Below are 20,693 nucleotides of genomic sequence, written 5' to 3' on the forward strand. Positions count from 1 at the left end.
AGCAATGGTGACAATTCCGAGCTGCTTCTGTTATTCTGGTTGAGTGTGTCTGTTTGGTGTGTGCATTACACTGTGTTGGTGTGAGTGGTGTTTTCATGTCATTCAATGGCTTCCTCTCTCCTACTGTACAGTTGAGGAGACAAGAAGAGGCACTGAGAATGGAGGTAGAGGTACAGAGTACATTAGCTGGAAAATGCATTTGTGTCATACTTTGTAGAGTCCCTTAAAGTGATTCAAGGTCAGCTATAGTGTGTCCTATTCAGCACATGATGTGTGTTTCCCTGTAATGTATTTGAAGGTGTGCAATGTACAATCATGTACGACCCCCTCCCCCCCCACCGCACACACACCTTTAGGCCTACTATGCTGCTAAGAGAGGGGCCTCACGTAAACTGGCCACTCAGACGCTAACAGACCTCAGCAGTATGGAAAAGGATATGTCATCAGAGACTAAAAACTCCCCTGACACCCAGCCCTTACATGCATCCCACCTCCAGTCTGGTGAGCAGCCTATAAGCAGTGAGGGACAGTCTGAAGACATGGGTCCATGGACAGGGGCTACTGAGGAACCTTCATCAAGAACAAGGTACGTGTGTATAATGTATAGTTATGCAGTGCAATGAGTCGACTGTGTACTATTGAATGTACAGTACAGAGAATGGGAACCTAGCATGCTTACTAACTAGTCTGTATGTACATGCACTTGTATACAAGGTATGCTTCAATGTATGCAGTTTAGGTGTGTACAGGGAAACGTGTGTCAATTGGCTTTCAGTTTTCTCACCCCTTACTTCCTAAGCCCTCAATTTTCCACTCAGTATGACTATGACCATGTGACTCTTTAACCCCTCAGTTCCTGAGCCCCACCTCTTACTGTCTGACTCGGAAGAGGAGATAGACTTTGGATTCTGGGAGAAGGCGTCCACCCTACCCTCGGACAAGACCCCAACCATGCAAGGAAGGACCTGAACTTGTTATGAGACTGTCACATAATTAGTATAATTATTGTCGGTTTCTTGTCTATTCGGGAAATTTAATTATGTACCAACTAATGCCATTGATTGTTTTTGCGTAATCTTTAATAGCTGCCAATCGAAATTCAGTTGCAACTTTAATTATTATGCTAGAAAAGTATCATTAATTTATAATTATAACACGAAGGACATGAAAAAAACTAAGAACTTATAGAGAAGAAATCCACAGTTTTGATTTTAATCTTATTTACTATCTGTCCTCCGGCTACAATAACCTCTCCACTAGGAAGTACTGAGCATGTGCAGCAGTATCGTACAGTAGGCAGGTCTCCTACTTTCAACCACCTCCTGGTGTCAGGCTGGTATAGGTGGATCGATGAACTTGGGTTGACTCTGTCATTCGCTCCACCAACGGCTAATAGTGACCTCCCAATACTGAGAGGAGCTGACAACTCGAGCGGCACTTCCTCTAACGTCTGCCAGAGAGTGGGTGTGTCCGAGTTGGAAAGGGCTTTGGCAATGAGTTCATTGAGGTCAACGTGGTGCACTGTCTTGGTTGGCCCAGTGTGATCGTACCCTCCCATTAGGTAGAGGGTGTTTCCTATGAGAGTTGATTTCAGTTCTGATCGTGAGTTAGGTAGTGACTGAGCAATGTACCATCTTCTTGATACCACGTCCAACACCTCCACAGAGGAGATACGACCATCACCATCACGCCCACCAGCTACAATTATGTGGTTGTTGAAGGAGACAGCTGTTGAGGATTGACGAGCAATGTTCATTGGTGGGTACGGGTGAGTCCATTCCCCTGACTCGAGCACTGAAAGTTGATTGCTGGGTGTGTTTTTTTTTGGATCACGTCCTCCCACTAGCACTAGTCGATTAGCGAGTGATGTCATACCAAACCACTTGGCAGTGTACTCTGGTAGTTTGGTCCATTGATCTTGCTCGAGCTTCATCACTGTACACATGTTACGATAATTGTCTGCACTGCCTCCACCAACATACGCCGTGTCACCGATAACAACACTCTGTACTGTGTAGCCCATCTTGATTGGCATATCTTTTCCTCTTCTCCATTTCAGAGTGAGTGGCAACTCTCTGGGAGGGGGACCCTGAATAATGAATGAGGATAGTGTCTACGTTATAGATAGTACATGGGCATGAGGTATCTATGTGTTATAGTGTCCCATATCACGAGGGCTTTGCCCGAGGGATGAGGGACACTATAACCATAGATACCGAATGCACATGTGCTAACTAATTTAGATCCCACTTTTCATTGGCTGCCTCAGGCAAGAAGTGTATCTATAAAAGCAGCGAGCCTTAGCAACAGCTTTACTTTTGAAAATGTCCTGTTCTGACAAGCTAGATGAGTTCTGCTTCTCTGCTAAAAACCTTTGCATTGGCCTTGCTTCAACATTGGAATGGACAAACTAGTGTCTCCACCTTGTGCAGGAAGCACTCTGCAACAATTGAGCCCAGCCTCCTCTTTTCTCTGCACTCAAGCCCCACCCCAGCTCAAGCTTCTCAGTAAACTGTTCTGATCTGTACGCTAGCTAGCAAGGAACAGCTTGCAGCAATGCTACAGTGCACTATATTGTTCCCAGGAGTCTACCAATTTTGAAACATGGCTGTTAGAAACAGAAGTCAGGAGGACGAAGTTGACAAATGCTACTTAGTTGAAGACATGCTTTCATGCTTGTGACAATGGACCCAGAACATGCAGTTAAAATCATTGGCTCTTAGTGTTCCTCGTAGACTGGCGGACAAGAAAAGATACTGGTGAACCCTACCATAAACCCAGCAAACGCTATAGAAACTGGTAGTGAAAAAACTGAATAGCCATAGCTAATTATCATACAGCTACAGCTTTATTATCATTTCTGTACATTCAAAAAATTATACTTGTACTTTATACCCTCAAGCTTATAATTCCCTGGGAAACTATGAGATTATGGCTCATAATTCCCTGCTAAACACACACAAGTGGGATCTAATAACAAGCGAGTGTTACTTATTTATAGCTATAATGAAACAGCACCCTGAGGTACAGTGCTGTTGTTTGTGGCTGCAGTTAGGAATCTCATTCACACACTACATGTACGCACCTTCTTGATTGGTTGAGTGTCCCTCTTTGTTGCCTCCATTGAGTCCGAGTCTCTTGTCAGTGAAGCATCTAATTAAACATTAAAAGGAAAATCGACACATTATTCGGAAGCGTAAAACACATAATTATCATACACTACGTACTTTATAGTGCAACATTTTGGTCAACTGTACAGAACAATGTGTGTAGGTGGGGGAGTGGTAATGTAGTGAAATAATTATACTAATTAACAAACTACGTATCATTAAGTTATGCACCTATCAATGATATACCCCACCCCACCACCTGGGGAGCACGTGAGGGAAATGTAGTGGAATGGTCAATATGGTCAATATAGTAGAATGGTCAATATCACACTGTTGTCTGACCCTTCTTCGAGTGAAGGGGTGTGGCTTGCGATACTAATAACCCTAGGTTGCGATACTAATAACCCTAGGTGGGGGGGAGGGGGGTGGGGCATATCGTTCATATATATAGATGCATTAATGCACCTATCAATGTAAATCCCCACCCCCCTCCCTGGATAGGGTGGGGATTTGACACTGGGAGTTGCAAACCCCCCTCTTCAGGGGGGTAGTTTTCAGTACAAATACACTACCGTAGAAACTGGATTATTAGCGCTTACTCGACTATAAGCGTATCTTTATTTTAAGCACATGCTCAACGGCAGGCTTTTTATACTCGAATTGAAGCGCTTTTCCAATTATGCAAGTTCCTGGTCAATTTAAAATGATGTAAATGAACTGTAAAATGAACTGTAACATAATAGTATGATATAGATCCAGTTAGGGTTGCCTGCTTGCCTTGCTTGCTCACTTTCTAGCTAGCTTGCGAGTCAGCACTCATCACAGAGACATCCGGTTGCTGGGTGGGGCTCGAAATGACTGCATTATAGGCGCATTCTCGAATATAAGCGTATAGAGCTCTGCTATTGACCCCAAAAGCGCATGCGCTAATAATTCAGTTTCTACGGTACTAAAGCACTACAAATACCCCTCCCCTAACCCACGGGATTTGACACAGTCACAAAGAATAAACAACATAGCACATAATTATGGAGTACACTCTGTATACAATAGTAAGTCTGTGGTTCTATTTCAACTCAATGAAACCACAGCTCCAGCAATCACAAGTGATCCAGCTTTCTATACTGGCTGTTTGTTCCTTCCAAAGAGCTACATGTACACATGCCAGTGGGAGGTTATAAAAAAGAACTAGAAGTTAAAATTATAGTATACTGACTTGTGGCTGCTGAGTATACAAACTTAATTACAAAAGCCCCACCCCAGGGGAATCAAATGACTTACAAATGCCCCACCCTATCCCAGGAGGGGGGGGGGGGGGTGGGGGTTTGCATTGATAGGTGCATAATTGGTACTTACCCTCTGACTTCACATCAGTAGGATTGCTAGACTGTAGATGATCTCTCTCGATGGTCCTGGCTATGTGAACGTGGCCCACAATAGGACTAGACAATGCTTTGACAACATCTTCCCAGCTTCTCTCCCCACCTTTCAGCCATTCTTTCAAACCCTCACGATAGCAGTCATCAGGATCATCTCGCCATTTCGTACCTATACTGTCGATAGTATCTGAGGATATCTCAAGAACCAGCAAGAAGTTTCGCCACTTCACTCGAGCATCAAACGTAGCTATGTATAGTTTTCCTAGATCTGCTATTGTGAGGTAAGTGTCAGACATCTTCTCTGTAGAGTGTGGAATAAGATATTGCAGTGAAATGTATGAGCATAGTTTATATTGGGAGTGTGCAATGATTACTACACTAAAGATCTACAGTATACAGTGCTGTCTAGTCTGTACTCACTGATAATAATCCAGAGGCTACATCTTCTTCAAATTTAATACACATGTAGTCTACGTACGTACATGTACAACACATGTCTACATGTACTTAACCTCGCGTACTTATAACAGCTACTGAGCTACAAGATACTCCCCCTTTTGAGCAAAAATATTGCTGTATCAGCAAACCACATGCTTCTTGAGATCTGGTCAAAAAAGGTTTAGGTCTGACACTTTTGAAGCATGGAGGAAGTTGGCCAAACTATTGCCTGTATTCGGTGGAAGCTTTGTCCAGTCCTATTGTGAACCACAGTGGCATAGCCAGGACCATGGAGAGAGACCATTGCTGAGGAAAATTGCTAACTATGGAATGCATGTGATATTGGGAAAACCTCCACATACCAGCAGCTCATCCCTCAGGGACCAACTTGGCTGGACCACACTCCATGAAAGGCGTCAAAGGTTCATGCTCACCCAAGTGCACAAATGTCTGCTAAACCTTGCCCCTCCCTACCTGACGAACAAGTTTAAGCTCAACTCAACAATGTACACTGGGACCCGTGGATCAGGAAACATCTACCTGTACAGGTACAGAGTACATTAGCTGGAAAATGCATTTGTGTCATACTTTGTAGAGTCCCTTAAAGTTATTCAAGGTCAGCTATAGTGTGTCCTATTCAGCACATGATGTGTGTTTCCCTGTAATGTATTTAAAGGTGTGCAATGTACGACCCCCCCCCCACACACACACACACCTCTAGGCCTACTATGCTGCTAAGACTGGCCACTCAGACGCTAACAGACCTCAGCAGTATGGAGAAGGGTCTGTCATCAGAGACTAAAAACTCCCCTGACACCCAGCCCTTACATGCAGCCCACCTCCAGTCTGGTGAGCAGCCTACAAGCAGTGAGGGACAGTCTGAAGACATGGGTCCATGGACAGGGGCTACTGAGGAACCTTCATCAAGAACAAGGTACGTGTGTATAATGTGTAGTTATGCAGTGCAATGAGTCGACTGCGTACTATTGAATGTACAGTACAAAGAATGGGAACCTAGCATGCTTACTAGTCTGTATGTACATGCACTTGTATACAAGGTATGCTTCAATGTATGCAGTTTAGGTGTGTACAGGGAAACATGTGTCAATTGAGAACACTAGCTCACAATATTTGTACATGACATTGTACAGTACGTGTACCAGACCCTTCATCACACTACCAGTTTGAATGTGTCCATGTGTTGTTTATCCTGGCTACAGAACACTGACTCAGGACGAGGAGGACTTTGACAAGTTCCTGGAGAGTGTCAAAGCTCAGCAGCTCTCACTCTCCACAAAAGGTATCACTTACTCTATTCTAGTATTACTATAATGTAAGTAAGTAATACATGATGGCGTGCAGTGAAAATTAATCCGACGGCAAAAGGCTGACTCTTACGATTATTCTAGACTCTTAGTTAATATTGTACACCAGTACATAGCATCCCTTTATCATTGTTTCCTAAGCCCTCAAACTTCCACTCAGTATGACTATGACCATGTGACTCTTTAACCCCTCAGTTCCCAAGCCCCACCCCTCAGCACTGTCTGACTCGGAAGAGGAGATAGACTTTGGATTCTGGGAGAAGGCGTCCACTCTACCCTCGGACAAGACCCCAACCAAGGACCTGAACTTGTTATGAGACTGTCACGTACACATTTTGTCTGTTTTTGTGGTCTATTCTGACAATGTAATTATATATACCGTATATGCTCGATCAGAGGCCGCTCTTGTATAAAGGCCGCACTCAAATAGTAGCCTCCCTTGCTAGCAAAATGAAACATTTAGTAGCCGCTCTCAAATAGTAACCTCAGTGAACTTTAACTCTAGCATTTCTGCACGTGGCAGCCAAAAAAATTATTACTAGCAGCTAGCTACATGTACATAGCTATGAGTAGCAGCTTGTTAGTGCTTCACAAAGACTTTCTCATGGCAGAGTTCAAGTTTATGCAGGTGAAAACAACTTTTGATGACAAACTAAATTATCTGGAGCTAATAAACGCCGCTCTTGAACTGTGGCCCCTCTTGAATTGTAGCCTCCTCTTCCAGCAAAATGAAACATTTAGTAGCCGCGGCTCCTGATCAAGCATATACGGTACCTTATATGCTCGATCAGAGGCCGCTCTTGTATAAAGGCCGCACTCAAATAGTAGCCTCCCTTGCTAGCAAAATGAAACATTTAGTAGCCGCTCTCAAATAGTAGCCTCAGTGAACTAGCATTTCTGCACGTGGGCCAAAAAATTATTACTAGCAGCTAGCTACATGTACGTAGCTAGCTACAAGTAGCAACTTGTTAGTGCTTCACAAAGACTTTCTCATGGCAGAGTTCAAGTTTATGCAGGTGAAAACAACTTTAGATGACAAACTAAATTATCTGGAGCTAATAAACGCCGCTCTTGAACAGTGGCCTCTCTTGAATTGTAGCCTCCTCTTCCAGCAAAATGAAACATTTAGTAGCCGCGGCTCCTGATCAAGCATATACGGTATACCAATATTGTTCATATTACTTTACTGCGACTCCTGTAAGTACAATAAAAAGCTAGTGCTTTAAATTAGTGCAAGGCTAACTCATAAGTTGAATAGAAACTTTGTGCGAGAAAATGATGCTATGAAAGATTTTAAAGAGACTGCAACAGCCTTCAATGGGAGTCAAACAAGCCATAACTCGAATTGCTAATCCATGCACAAATCAAAATCCAAGAGAACGTGCATGGCTAGAAGCCTATAGAAACTGTTAGTTTTCGTTGCATTGCAACCGCGTTGAGCAGTTACAGATGGAACAGACACACACACACACACAGTCGTATCCCTAGCTTGTGTAGCTACGCCTTGACGCATAATTAACCCTTTCCCTGCTTTAATTAAAAGTGAATATTCGCATATTTTGTTTAAAAAATTTATAACTCATGAACCGTATATTAAAAACACTTGTAACAAAGTTCCACAGGTAGAACCGGACCTGTCGCATTCATTGAATCATCAGTGTTGCCTAGCAACCAACCACCACCCCACAAATAACAATTGTTAACAAAAATTCGCAATTATGTACACAAACAATATTGTATGATGTTACGAAGTGACTGAACACATGATATAAGTGTTCAGAATGTTCTCACGGTGACATGGCTCACTCAGGACTCAATCAGGATCTGCAGAAACTTGTATTTGAGGTTCTATCGACAGACGCCCTTTTGCCGGGAAATATTTTCTTCACCTACACACAGGTTTACAAATTTAATGGTCTCTCATGATGTCGACTGTTCTAACTAGCCTAAACAAACCTATAGTGAAGCTATCAAGACTACAAATGCTACTCTATAGTGACTTACCAGGTTCAGGAAGATGGTCCACCTCAAGTGTGTCTTCCTCAGGATTCTCAGGCTCTTTCTTTTTAGCTTGACCTCTGAAAGGAAGCTTCCTACCTAGCTATGATCCCAGTCACTGTCCTCTCACTCTACAAGGCCATAGGCATCGATATTCTCACTCTGTAGCTTCCCTAGAACCTCCCTGACGTTGTACTACCAAGATCTTGTAGCAATTATAAAACGGTCACTTTTCTTTCGACAATTCTGATCGAACTGTACCTCGAAGCAAAATATTAAAAATACCACGAGGAAGAGCAGCTCAATGCGCATGTGCTGGTACCTGCAGTGTGTGCATAGCTCCAACACAGTGTGCACAATGATTTTTTGAAATTTATCAGTAGCCATGCCGACTATAGTCGGCTAAAGCGGGGAAAGGGTTAAGCAAGTGAAACAGTAACAACTATTAAGCACTTATAGAGAAGATATCAACAGTTCGAATATAACTAAATGTTTTCGTCTCTCCTCCGGCTACAATGACCTCTCCACTAGGAAGTACTGAGCATGTGCAGCTGTATCGTGCAGTAGGCAGGTCTCCCATTTTCACCCACCTCCTGGTGTCAGGCTGGTAGAGATGGATCAACGAACTTGGATTGACTCTGCCGTCCACTCCACCAACGGCAAATAGTGACCTCCCAATACTGAGAGGAGCTGACAACTTGAGTGGTACTTCCTGTAAGGTCTGCCAGAGAGTGGATGTGTCCTGGTTCGAAAGGGCCTTTGCAATCAGTTCATTGAGGTCGACGTGGTGCACTGTCTTGGTTGCACTTTCAGCATGATCGTACCCTCCCATTAGGTAGAGGGTGTTTCCTATGAGAGTTGATTTCAGTAATGATCGTGGGTTAGGTAGTGACTGAGCAATGTACCATCTTCTTGATGCCCCGTCCAACACTTCCACAGAGGATGTATATCCTTTATCATCACGCCCACCAGCTACAATGACGTGGTTGTTGAAGGAGACAGCTGTTGAGGAATGACGAGCAATGTTCATTGGTGGGTATGAGTGAGTCCATTCCCCTGACTCAAAAATAGAAAGTTGATTGGTTCGTTTGTTGTTTCTTGGATCACGTCCTCCCACCAGCACTAGTCGATTAGCGAGTGATGTCATAGCGAACCACTGGGCAGTGTACTCTGGTAGTTTGGTCCATCGATCTTGCTCGAGCTTCATCACTGTACACCCGTCACGATCATTGAATGTACCACCTCCACCAATATACACCGTGTCACCGATAACAACACTCTGTACGGAGCCACCCATCTTGATTGGCATTTTTTTCCCTATTCTTGATTTCAGAGTGAGTGGAGGTCTCAACTCTCTGGGAGGGGGACCCTGAATAATGAATGAGCGTAATTAGGATAGTGTCTACTAACAAGCAAGTGTTACTTGTAGCAATAATTGTATGCACACTAAATCACTTTCTCTAATTAGCTTAAGAGGCGACACCCACCAGTCCACTAGAATGTACAGTACGATTATAACGGATCGAAGCTTCTACTATAGCTCTGCAATTTTATAATGGTGCATTTCGTCTCACCAGTCTCTGCTGTTGAATGATGGCGTCTCTCCTGACCAGCTCAGCATCTTTGTGCTCAATCAGTTCCCTGTGTGACTGTACAGGGGAACGTTGGTGGAAATCTTCTAATTATACGAAAAAGACGTGAATATTATTATTGTAGCATTGGAATAATTCTACACTCATGTACAGTATAATTATAACGCGTACACCATGGTCTTGATTCTAATTACAGCACTAAGAAAAACCATGTTATATTTGTTTGATCTATTTCGATTATTTTAATTTCATAGTTAATGAAACAACTGCGGGTGCATGCTGATACCTCAGTGGAGGCGCCAAAAAGCTATAGAAGAGTGGGCCTGGTATCGACTGCTTGCGCATGCGCTAACCATCCGCCGGTATCTGGCGGATCCGGATAACAACGTGTATGCTTAGTAAAACGATGCATAGAGGGAAGGTTTCTAGCCTGGCCATCAGATAGTATTCTGACAGCTACCCTTAGCCTGCTATGTTAACAAAAGACTCACAGCCAGCAACAGTGTGGATGACAATCGTCTGAACGGAGTGAAAGCTGACACGAGCCTATATGGACAGGCCACGCCAATCTAATACTAAATTTAGTGAAAAGTCTACTATGGATGACAATCGTCCAATCAATCTATCAGAAATAAAATAGCTAGCTGTATGACAAACCTACAGCTTTGTCTCTAGCTAGCTAGCTATAATAGCTTTGTGTATGACCCTCCTACTTTGTGAGGATATTTTCGAGATTTCTTTTTTCTGGATGTAATACAGTAGACTCTCGCTATTTCGGCTCTCTGAAGTACGGCCACCTCGATATACCGGCCATTTGGCTTGGCACGGAATGCTAGCTATATGTTTACTGCACAAAACTCACCCTGAAGTACAACCACTCGCTATTCCGTTTACCGGCCAGTGCTGGCTGTCCCAAACTAGGTTTTCAATGTAATTTTATACATATATTACGGCCGGATATGACGTTTTGGGTGTGGTTTAGCAAATAAAATTAGATTACACTTAAATAGAGAACAGAATGATTCATTATCCTACATTATCCTCGAGACAAAAACCGCAAAAGTAGTTATTAGATTCGAGGTAAGGTCATTTTAAGCCGCGGCTATTTCTTGAGCTGCAGCCAGCCACCTCGCTATTCCGGCCAAGCTGCATGGTCCCAAGGGTGACCGGATTAACGAGAGTCTACGAAATGGAACTCTTTACCACCAGAAGTTAGCAATAGCTCCTCTGTTTCATCATTTAAACCTCAGTAGCTTTTTATTAATTAGCCATAGCTCCTTAATTTTTGTTTTATTTTTCTGTTTTTGTGTTGTCCAGGGGAAGTAGCCATCTGAGCTACCTGACCTACCCTTACTTGGTTTTGCATAAAATAAAAATAAAATAGTATCATAGTTTTTTTACGGGAAAAAAATATTCAGCGCATGCGCAAGCAGTCAGTAGCAGGCCTCCTCTTCAGGGGAGGCCAGTGAAGGAGGTTAGGAGTGTAAGGGAAACGATCGACCAGATCGATACCAAAAGTTCAAAGTTCATAATGGCTGCAAGCTAAAATAATGATAAACAGTGTGGCTTTGCAGCTCTTTTCTTACTCTTGCAGCTACCTATAGCTAGCGTTCTAGTGCAGACACACCGTATACCTCACTGCGCATGCGCAACTGAGGTAGCTTAGTTAGAACGACCATAACCAACAACCTACAGTTGCTGATACACATGATCACTTTTAAATAAGTAGTGACATCAGCGTTTTACATTCAAATTGTACAAAAAACGAGTCATCATGGAAAACTACTTTGAGTGCAGATAATTATATAGCTGGATCACAAACGTTTTAAGGTCTTACAACCAGATCACTGTAATGCGAACATCTTGTTACCTCCACACCTATTCTAAGAACCAATTCTCAATAATTTGTCATTCCAAATGTAGACCATTTCAAATTAATTGTTATTCAGAACAAAGACGGTGGAGTATAAGAGTGTGTGCATTTGGTGACTACTATAATACCTGTAAGAGAGCGTCCCTCTCAACTAGAGCAGCCTCTCTCTGGGAAATGATTGTTGACTCCAGTTCACTGAGTTGTCTGTCCTTGTCAGCAATCATACCATCTTTGGTGGCAGCATCAGCACGGACACTATTCAATAACTGTATAAAGTAAAAAAAGTTATTAACTTGCATGGTTAGCATAATACGAAATTGCTTGTAAAAGTGAAGTAATAAAATTACTGACCTGTTGCTGTCTAGCAAGCTGAGTATCTTTGTCCGCTACTTCCTCATATTTTTGTGCCAGAAGTGCATTGCATCTTTCTCAGTTATTTGCTCATCTTTCCTCTCCAGTATCCTGTCCTTCTCGACCACCTCTCTCTGAGAACAGAGCACAGCATGCAGTGTCAGACCCTTGCACCCACTAGCTCACTGGACTGGACTCACTTGTAGAGCCTCTATATTCTTCTCCTTTGCCCTGAGGGTCTTCACTCGTGCAATGTCCAGCTGGAGCAGTCCTCCGTCCATCTCCCTCCCCACCTCCTCCAGAGACGAGAGGAGCTCAGCGGTGGTCGGTCTTCTCTCTGGAGTGTTGGCCAGACACTCCCTCACCAGACCAAACAGAGGGTGCTCACATCCACCCGCCAGACTCTTCTCAAGGAGAGCCGTGTAGGGACCTCGACGCTCAAACTCTGAGCGGGCCAGGAGGTGGTTTGGGTTGTTGGGGTCGCTGTACGTGGGGGCAAGGAGATCTCCTGGAAACACCTGGAGTGGAAGAGCATGTCAATACTGAGTGTCATGATTGCATGTATGTACGTATGTATGAAGTGTACATGTGTCATTTAATTGTCCAGGCCAATACAATTTGCCCAGGCGCTGAATCTCATAAATAATATGTATAGCCTCGTTCCTGGTCCAACTTTTCTGATGCCAGTGTGGCATCCAATGCAGGATCCTCCCGGACATAAATGCTCTATGCACGCATCCAATATAGGGATCCTCTGCATGGAGACACAGGCTATACAAATACTTCCTTCCGTTATACTATATGTAGTAAGTATGCATAGGACTCATACTATAGGATTGTCTGATACACGTAGGGAACAGTGGCCATGAATGTCATCTACCTCTATAATGGTTCGCAAGTAGCAGTTGGAAACACCATAATTATAGCCTACATGTACAGAATCAGACATCCCGACCATACAACCATCATAGAGGTTGATGACAATGATGAGAGCCTCTTCAGACTAGTGTGCAGGCCTTCTGGACCAACGTAATAGAGGGCTAAGTGCTTTACAACGAAAGACAAAGGGGATTCTCCAGATTATAGAGAGTAAATTAGTAGCGCACTATTACCCATGCAATAGGTATACCCGGCCGTACTTTTTCCCCTTCTGGCCTGGGACCGAGGCTACATCTTAAAAGGCAAAGTCAACCATTTAGGGGATCTACCCAACATATTCAATACCACAATACAGATAAGGTTACACTCCATTACCCAAAAGGAATCTACGTAAGTGCTAGATCTATGAAACCAGAGGACTGTTCAGTTCATAAAACTATACTTTTAACAGAGACTGGTAAACGATAACTTTAGCTGTTGCTCTACCTCGAATAAAGGCCGCGTGTAGAGCCAGCCAACGTTGCCAGTCCAAGCTTCTTAGTGCCTGCTTTTATACGACAAAAAGCTTGAAATCCGTTGAAAGCACTGCGGGTGCTGATGCCTCGGCGGAGGTGCCAAAGCTACATAATAGCTAGCTTTTATACACACATTGATCATGATCAACATTTTAATTTTGCTGCATGTATGCAGAATCCAGAATAACAGGGAAACTCAAAGAGTGAATAATGATCGACGATGATTGTTGTTAAAAACGATCGATGCCAAAAGTTCAAGTTAAAATTTAATAGCTGCAAGTCAGCAGAGCCTTGCAGCTCTTTTCTCACTCTTGCAGCTACCAATAGCTAGCGTTCTAGTGCAGAGCTAACTACTAAGTAGAATAGTAACACTCGGTGAACAAGTTTTGCTATGGACTCTTCTGAAAAGGCTGCAATGGCATTCCAAGTAAGCAAAACTAGGCATAACTCGAGAACGAAGCATTATTTTGCAAATCCACGAATTAAATCCAAGAAAACATGACAAGAAACCTATAGAAACTCTTACTTGCACTTTATTGATCCTTGAGCAGCTGTAGCAGTCTACACATACACACACACCTGACTACACACACACACACTACCGTATACCTCGCTTGCATATGCGTACCGAGACATAATAACTTGTTGTGAAAAGGCTATACATACCGTAAACGCAGTGCTATGGCAGCCAGGTGAGTATTAATAGGTATAATAACAATTACAGAGGAATCTACCAATGAGTATCAGTAACCACACACATACTTGTGTGAGTGCAAACAATTGTAGCACTCCGAAAGAGAAGACGTCCAGACTGGGTCCGTACACACTGTGGCCTCTGTCAGAGAGGGCCTCGGGCGGCATGTACACCAGTGTCCCAGGAAACCTCGTCAGAGTCCTGGCCAGTTGACCAGGCTCCAGATTCACGATACGAGAGTTACCAAAGTCTGTGATCTTGGCTCTCAGAGATACCGTCAGCAGGACGTTCCTGGCAGTGAGGTCACGATGGATCACGGACTCACGATGCAGGTGGAGCAGCCCTCGAGCCACACAGATCAGAATGTACTGGCAGACAGAGAGGGGGATGTTGGGGGTGGACTCCAGGAGATCGTCCAGACTTGAGTCCAACCTCTCCATGACCAGGAGGGGCAGTCGAGAGCCAGTCACGAAACACAGCCCAATGAACTGGGTGATGTTGGGGTGACGGATGTGAGCCATGAGTCGACACTCTCGGTGGTAGTTCCCAGCTATGTTGGCCACTCCACCACGCTCGTCCGTCTCCAGGAGAACCTCGTGGATCTTCTTGGCTGCATACACCTCACCATTGATCATCACCTGTGCATGGAGGCAGTCACACTTGAATAGCTAGCAGATACACTAGAGACAGTGCACAGAAACAGAGCATGCAGTGACTGACCTCTTGAACAGAGCCATAGGAGCCAGTTCCTAGAACTCTCTCCTGTCCAAAGTGCTCCACATTCTCCAGCACAAACTCCCTCAAGTTAGCGTCATCTCTAAGAGAAAACATTGCAGCCATTCTTTCTCTGGCTCTGCATTCTTTTGTACAGCTACAAGACACCCCCTCTTAATCTTATGTATAAAGAATTCCAATCTCCCGTGTTGCAAAAATATTGCTGAATCAGCAAACCACATGCTTTTGAAATTAGTCTGACACTTTTGAAGGATGGAAGAAGTTGGTCAAACTATTGCCTGTATTTGGTGGAAGCCTTGTCAAGTCCTATTGTGGGCCACAGTGACATAGCCAGGACTATGGAGAGAGACCATTGCTGAGGAGAGCGAGTTCCTGGCCAATCAGATGAGCCTGTATGACAAAGCTGCTTGTAAAGATGCAGCTAGAGTCTGATGACACACTGGATGATGAGTGAGTGGTAGTGGTGTTAGCCTAACAGGTTCTATCCAGAACACCTCAGCTCCCTCGACCAAAACACTTCAGCAAAAATGTGTTTGATTGTTATGACGTTGAAGAGTGCGTGAGTACAAGCACTGTCATGGCCTCGAAACAAAACATGGCGAGAAGCACAGCGCAGCTTGCATCACTTGTTATATAGTGCAGTAAAGTAGTGCAGTAAAATACATGATAAATTGTCTCGTTGTCTGTACGCTTATTCTAGATCGACTGATTGATTGTCTTCTGTACTATTGTTTAATTTTTCACCCCTGACCTTTGCCCCCAGTAGTGCGGCCATTTTCAGCCTGACCAAGTGTTGAGAGATGGAGAAGAGCTTTGTTGAGGAGACAAGAAGAGGCACTGAGAATGGAGGTACAGGTACAGAGTACATTAGCTGGAAAATGCATTTGTGTGTCAGCTATAATGGAGCACATGATGTGTGTTTCCCTGTAATGTATTTGCATTGTACAATCATGTACGACCCCCCCCCCACACACACACACACACATACACACCTTTAGGCCTACTATGCTGCTAAGAGAGGGGCCTCACGTAAACTGGCCACTCAGACGCTAACAGACCTCAGCAGTATGGAAAAGGGTCTGTCATCAGAGACTAAAAGCTCTCCTGACACCCAGCCCTTACATGCAGCCCACCTCCAGTCTGGTGAGCAGCCTATAAGCAGTGAGGGACAGTCTGAAGACATGGCTCCATGGACAGGGGCTACTGAGGAACCTTCATCAAGAACAAGGTACGTGTGTATAATGTGTAGTTATGCAGTGCAATGAGTCGACTGTGTACTATTGAATGTAAAGTAGTACAGAGAATGGTAACCTAGCATGCTTACTTACATAGTAGGCCTGAAGTCAGTATGACTATGACCATGTGTGACTCTTTAACCCCTCAGTTCCCGAGCCCCACCCCTCACTGTCTGACTCGGAAGAGGAGATAGACTTTGGATTCTGGGAGAAGGTACCCTCGGACAAGACCACAACCAAGGACCTGAACTTGTTATGAGACTGTCACATATTTTGTCTGTTTTTGTGGTCTATTCTGACAATATTTATGTTCATACCGGACCATTGTTTATGTTTAAACTATAACTATATTTTACAATCCAATCAAACATTATGTCATAATTAATGTTTTTTACATGATTTAATATTATTTACAATCCCTATATACCAACAATGATATTAATAATTATTCTGTGCAAGATAGTTAGAGCCTTTCTCTTGACATGTATAAAAAAAACATCAGGATTATTAATTGTCGCAATTCATGACAATTAAAGTGAAACCAAAAGAAATGAAACAATTAGAGAATAGTGGCTAAGCACTTATACAGAATAAGTCCACAGTTTGAGTGTAATCAAATAGTTGTGTCTGTCCTCCGGCTACAATGACCTCTCCACTAGGAAGTACTGAGCATGTGGAGTAGTATCGTACAGTAGGCAGGTCTCCCACTGTCACCCACCTCCTGGTGTCAGGCTGGTAGAGGTGGATCGATGACCTTAAGTTGTCTCTGTCGTCCAGTCCACCAACGGCTAATAGTGACCTCCCAATACTGAGAGGAGCTGACAACTTGAGTGGTACTTCCCGTAAGGTCTGCCAGAGAGTGGGTGTGTCCAGGTTGGAAAGGGCCTTTGAAATGAGTTGATTAAGGTCGACGTGGTGCACTGTATTGGTTGCCCCCCCAGTGTGATCCCACCCTCCCATTAGGTAGAGGGTGTTTCCTATGAGAGTTGATTTCAGTTCTGATCGTTTGTTAGGTAGTGACTGAGCAATGTACCATCTTCTTGATGCCACGTCCAACACTTCCACAGAGGAGGTACGTCTTTTATCATCAAACCCACCAGCTACAATGATGTGGTTGTTGAAGGAGACAGCCGTTGAGGAATCACAAGCAATGTTCATTGGTGGGTACGGGTGAGTCCATTCCTTTGACTCAAAGATAGAAAGTTGATTGGTTGGTTTGTTGTTTATTGGATCACGTCCACCCACCAGCACTAGTCGATTAGCGAGTGATGTCATAGCAAAGTACTTAAAAGTGTACTCTGGTAGTTTGGTCCATTCAAGATCTTGCTCGAGCTTCATCACTGTACACCTGTCACGATCATTGTTTGCTTCACCTCCACCAACATACACCGTGTCACCGATAACAACACTTTGTACTGTGTAGCTCATCTTGATTGACATGTCTTTTGCTCTTCTCCATTTCAGAGTGAGTGGAGGTCTCAACTCTCTGGGAGGGGGACCCTGAATAATGAATGAACGTAATTAGGATAGTGCCTACTAACAAGCGAGTGTTACTTGTATAGCAATAATTGTATGCACACTAAATCACTTTCTCTAATTAGCTTAAGAGGCGACGCCCACCAGTCCACTAGAATGTACAGTACGATTATAATGGATCAAAGCTTCTACTATAGCTCTGCAATATTATAATGGTGCATTGCGTCTCACCAATCTCTGCTGTTGAATGATGGCGTCTCTCCTGACCAGCTCAGCATCTTTGTGCTTAATCTGTTCCCTGTTTTCCTGTACAGGGGAACGTTGGTGGAACTCATAGAAGAATATAATAATTGTAGCAGTAGACAATTATGTACAGTACTACAGAACAAAATTAATCTTTACGCTAAAAAAATTATGTAACCATACTTAACAATGAAACAGCACCCTAAGGTACAGTACTTTTGTTTGTGGCTGTAATTAAGAATCTCATTCACACACTACATGTACGCACCTTCTCGACTGGTAGAGTGTCCCTCTTTGTTGCCTCCACTGAGTCCGAGTCTCTTGTCAGTGAAACATCTAAAAGTAAGAATTAAACGTAAAAAACAAAATCGACAAATTTTTCTGAAGCGTAAAACACATAATTATCATGCACTAGGTACCGTCAGGAGCACATTAAGAGGAGTATGCAACTCCCACACACATTCCATTCTACATCTCGGACTGAATCCATCACTAACACTTGTAGTTGTGTAAACTGTTAGCCATGAATAAAATTAAATGTGTGCTGGGAGCCAGTACAAACCACATGTGTGTGTGTGCCGATATCTCTACACCCACTTAAGATGTGGTCTGATAGTGACGTGGTATGACATGCTCCTACCGTAACCTGGTTTACACTACAACTGCTACAGTTGGATACTCCTCTTTATGTACTCCTGGTACCGTATAGCGCGAAATTTTCGAGGCACTTATATTAATTTTCATGGAATGGCCTCTAAAAGCATTTCGTTGCACAATGTTCGCGGAATGACTGCTTACCGGAAGCCACGCCTTTAAATCTTTGCACGTTATAGCAGATAATTCTAATTAAAGAAAAATTTTCGTGGACTTAATTTTTGTGTAGGATTACTAACCCACGAAATCCGCGCTATACAGTATCTAATAGACTCACAGATGTCCCTGGCAGATGGTCTCCTCGTCATGTCTTCTTGCAAACAGCTGTCGATAAGCTTCCTCAACCTGTGTGTGTGAGGGATCTGGGCAACATGGAATGATCGATCCTTGGCTGATTTGATCGTCTCCAACTTGCAAACAATTTGTGTCAAAATCACCCCAAAGGAAAACACATCCAGGCTATTATCGTAATTCTCCTCTTCTAATCGATATGCCTCGGGAGGTAGATACCCTCTACGGTGACCAATGGCTGTGAGGGTGGAGCTGAGCTTGGAGGGATCGTATAGTCGCGACATACCAAAGTCGGAAATCTTTGCAACAGGCACTGGCAGTGTCAGCTTCAGCAAGACGTTATCACCACAGAGGTCACGGTGGATAATCAGCTTGCTGTGAATGTAGGCCAGACCACAAGCCATGTCTTTGGAGAGGCTAATTTCACATTTGCTAGAGAGGGACTCTTCATCAAGGCCGGAGAAATAGGATCTCAGATTGCAATCCATCAGCTCAACAACGAGGATTGTACCACCTGATTTGGGGTGCTTAGCAGTCAATAAAAACTGAACAACGTTTGGGTGCTGAAACGACTTGAGAAAATCACTCTCACGATCAATGGCATCGCTAGCATCTTCACTTTTGGTGGCGGGAATATTTGTCTGCATCTCCATAACAACCTGATGCAATAGTTTGATAGCACAAGGATCGCCTCTGTAGCTGCCTTTGAAGACTGCTCCAAATGCACCACTACCGAGTGGCTCGTCCAGGAAAATGGTCAAATCATCATTGATCTTCTGGTGATTTTGGTCAACTGTAGGGTGTGGGGAGAGTGAGTGGGTGAGGCAGTGAATTAACAGTGATCATGGGATTATAGGAAAGATTGCTAACAAACATTATATAATATGAATTCCAGCTCAATTAATTGGTACTTATACGTACCCTCTGACTTCACATCAGTAGACTGTACATGATCTTTCTCGATGGTCCTGGCTATGTAACTGAAGCCCACAATAGGACTAGACAATGCTTTGACAACATCTTCCCAGCGGCTCTCCCCATTTTTCAGCCATTCTTTCAAACCCTCACGATAGCAGTCATCAGGATCATCTCGCCATTTCGTACCTATGCTGTCGATAGTATCCGAGGATACGTCAAGAACAAGCAAGAAGTTTCGCCACTTCACTCGAGCATCGAACGTGACTAAGTACACTTTCTTAAGATCTTCTATTGTGAGATAGTCAGACATCTTTTCTGTATAGTGCTAGTGTGGAATACGAAAAAGCAATGAATGTATAGCAAAAAGCAATTATCTAGCACATCCATATGCATACACAGTTAATTGTCTGCCCTCACTGATAATATCCCAGAGGCTACAGCATTCTGATCACAGCATGATAATACACAGTGCTAGTGCAGTGAGGTTGGTTAGCGGAGAACAACACCAGAGCAACTTTACGAGACACGCCCTCTTTCTTTGACTACTGTGCACATTGCGCATGCGCATAGCCTGTCATTGGCAAATTAATGGTGGGTTACAATTATTTTGACACCTGGAAAATACAACACACAAGGTAAAATAAGTGTGTCTAGCTATTTGGTGTTCTTTTATGGACAGAGTTCACCGACTGATGTAACAAGTTGTGAGGAGTTGAACTCGGAAAACACCAGACAAGAGTAGCAGAGAGCATCTTGTGCAGGCAGGGACGATACCAAAGCACCTGTGCATGCATGGGGAGTGACGGTTAATAATGACACTATGGACGTACCATATAATAATAGTTGAGGGTCTAAACATTAATTTTGTGAATTGCATGCAAGGAGAGTGACGGTTAATATTATAGTGTACTAGCCTAGGTACGTGTATATAGTTGGAATATGGACATAGTATGTAAAAAAATCGTGAATTGACAATTTTGTGGATTA

General features: G+C 43.5%; 4 protein-coding genes across 12 annotated transcripts in view; 1 reads left to right on the top strand and 3 right to left on the bottom strand.

Moving 5' to 3' along the window:
• LOC135352017 (uncharacterized) overlaps positions 1-20,693 on the top strand; it is a 24,410-nt gene continuing 3,717 nt past the window's right edge. Inside the window, exons 1-4 of one of the 6 annotated variants that reach the window (XM_064551118.1) lie at positions 5,068-5,475; positions 5,649-5,861; positions 6,148-6,227; positions 16,274-16,338. In XM_064551118.1, the coding sequence (XP_064407188.1) occupies positions 5,258-5,475; positions 5,649-5,861; positions 6,148-6,227; positions 16,274-16,338 (576 nt within the window). In that variant the 5' untranslated portion in view covers positions 5,068-5,257. Of the gene's footprint in view, positions 171-356; positions 587-5,067; positions 5,476-5,648; positions 5,862-6,147; positions 6,228-6,447; positions 6,636-16,273; positions 16,617-20,693 lie in introns of those variants that run through there. The other 5 variants (XM_064551121.1, XM_064551120.1, XM_064551124.1 and 2 more) reach the window with 5 other exon arrangements.
• On the bottom strand, positions 1,160-5,066 carry LOC135352013 (kelch-like protein 17). Its single transcript, XM_064551115.1, has 4 exons — positions 4,910-5,066; positions 4,467-4,790; positions 3,086-3,153; positions 1,160-2,089 (listed from the first exon to the last, which is right to left on the bottom strand). The coding sequence occupies exons 2-4, from the start codon at positions 4,783-4,785 to the stop codon at positions 1,175-1,177; spliced, it is 1,302 nt and encodes a 433-aa protein (XP_064407185.1). The 5' UTR covers positions 4,786-4,790; positions 4,910-5,066; the 3' UTR covers positions 1,160-1,174.
• LOC135352015 (probable serine/threonine-protein kinase DDB_G0271682) lies at positions 9,557-15,092 on the bottom strand. Its single transcript, XM_064551117.1, has 7 exons — positions 14,875-15,092; positions 14,223-14,792; positions 12,267-12,584; positions 12,067-12,200; positions 11,844-11,981; positions 9,825-9,899; positions 9,557-9,619 (listed from the first exon to the last, which is right to left on the bottom strand). The coding sequence occupies exons 1-4, from the start codon at positions 14,992-14,994 to the stop codon at positions 12,102-12,104; spliced, it is 1,107 nt and encodes a 368-aa protein (XP_064407187.1). The 5' UTR covers positions 14,995-15,092; the 3' UTR covers positions 9,557-9,619; positions 9,825-9,899; positions 11,844-11,981; positions 12,067-12,101.
• The window catches only part of LOC135352011 (serine/threonine-protein kinase TAO1-A-like), a 6,417-nt gene continuing 2,335 nt past the window's right edge, over positions 16,612-20,693 (bottom strand). For 2 of the 4 annotated variants that reach the window (XM_064551112.1, XM_064551110.1), the window contains exons 4-9: positions 20,124-20,488; positions 19,710-20,031; positions 18,775-19,581; positions 18,112-18,179; positions 17,832-17,906; positions 16,612-17,624 (exon numbers count right to left, since the gene is read on the bottom strand). In XM_064551112.1, the coding sequence (XP_064407182.1) occupies positions 16,698-17,624; positions 17,832-17,906; positions 18,112-18,179; positions 18,775-19,581; positions 19,710-20,016 (2,184 nt within the window). In that variant the 5' untranslated portion in view covers positions 20,017-20,031; positions 20,124-20,488 and the 3' untranslated portion in view covers positions 16,612-16,697. The remainder of the gene's footprint in view (positions 17,625-17,831; positions 17,907-18,111; positions 18,180-18,774; positions 19,582-19,709; positions 20,032-20,123; positions 20,489-20,693) is intronic. The other 2 variants (XM_064551111.1, XM_064551113.1) reach the window with 2 other exon arrangements.

The sequence above is a fragment of the Halichondria panicea genome, unplaced genomic scaffold (assembly GCF_963675165.1).
Source record: "Halichondria panicea unplaced genomic scaffold, odHalPani1.1 SCAFFOLD_26, whole genome shotgun sequence".
Taxonomy (NCBI): Eukaryota; Metazoa; Porifera; class Demospongiae; order Suberitida; family Halichondriidae; genus Halichondria; species Halichondria panicea.

Excerpts from the sequence above, each read along its gene's own strand:
- LOC135352013 (XM_064551115.1), bottom strand. The coding sequence starts at position 4,785 with ATGTCTGACACTTACCTCACAATAGCAGATCTAGGAAAACTATACATA. Across the intron at positions 3,154-4,466 it reads TACTGATGTGAAGTCAGAGG|ATGCTTCACTGACAAGAGAC; the intron begins GTAAGTACCAAT and ends ATGTTTAATTAG. Across the intron at positions 2,090-3,085 it reads ACACTCAACCAATCAAGAAG|GGTCCCCCTCCCAGAGAGTT; the intron begins GTGCGTACATGT and ends TTCATTATTCAG.
- LOC135352015 (XM_064551117.1), bottom strand. The coding sequence starts at position 14,994 with ATGGCTGCAATGTTTTCTCTTAGAGATGACGCTAACTTGAGGGAGTTT. Across the intron at positions 14,793-14,874 it reads CCTATGGCTCTGTTCAAGAG|GTGATGATCAATGGTGAGGT; the intron begins GTCAGTCACTGC and ends CTCCATGCACAG. Across the intron at positions 12,201-12,266 it reads AGAATATAGAGGCTCTACAA|AGAGAGGTGGTCGAGAAGGA; the intron begins GTGAGTCCAGTC and ends CTCTGTTCTCAG.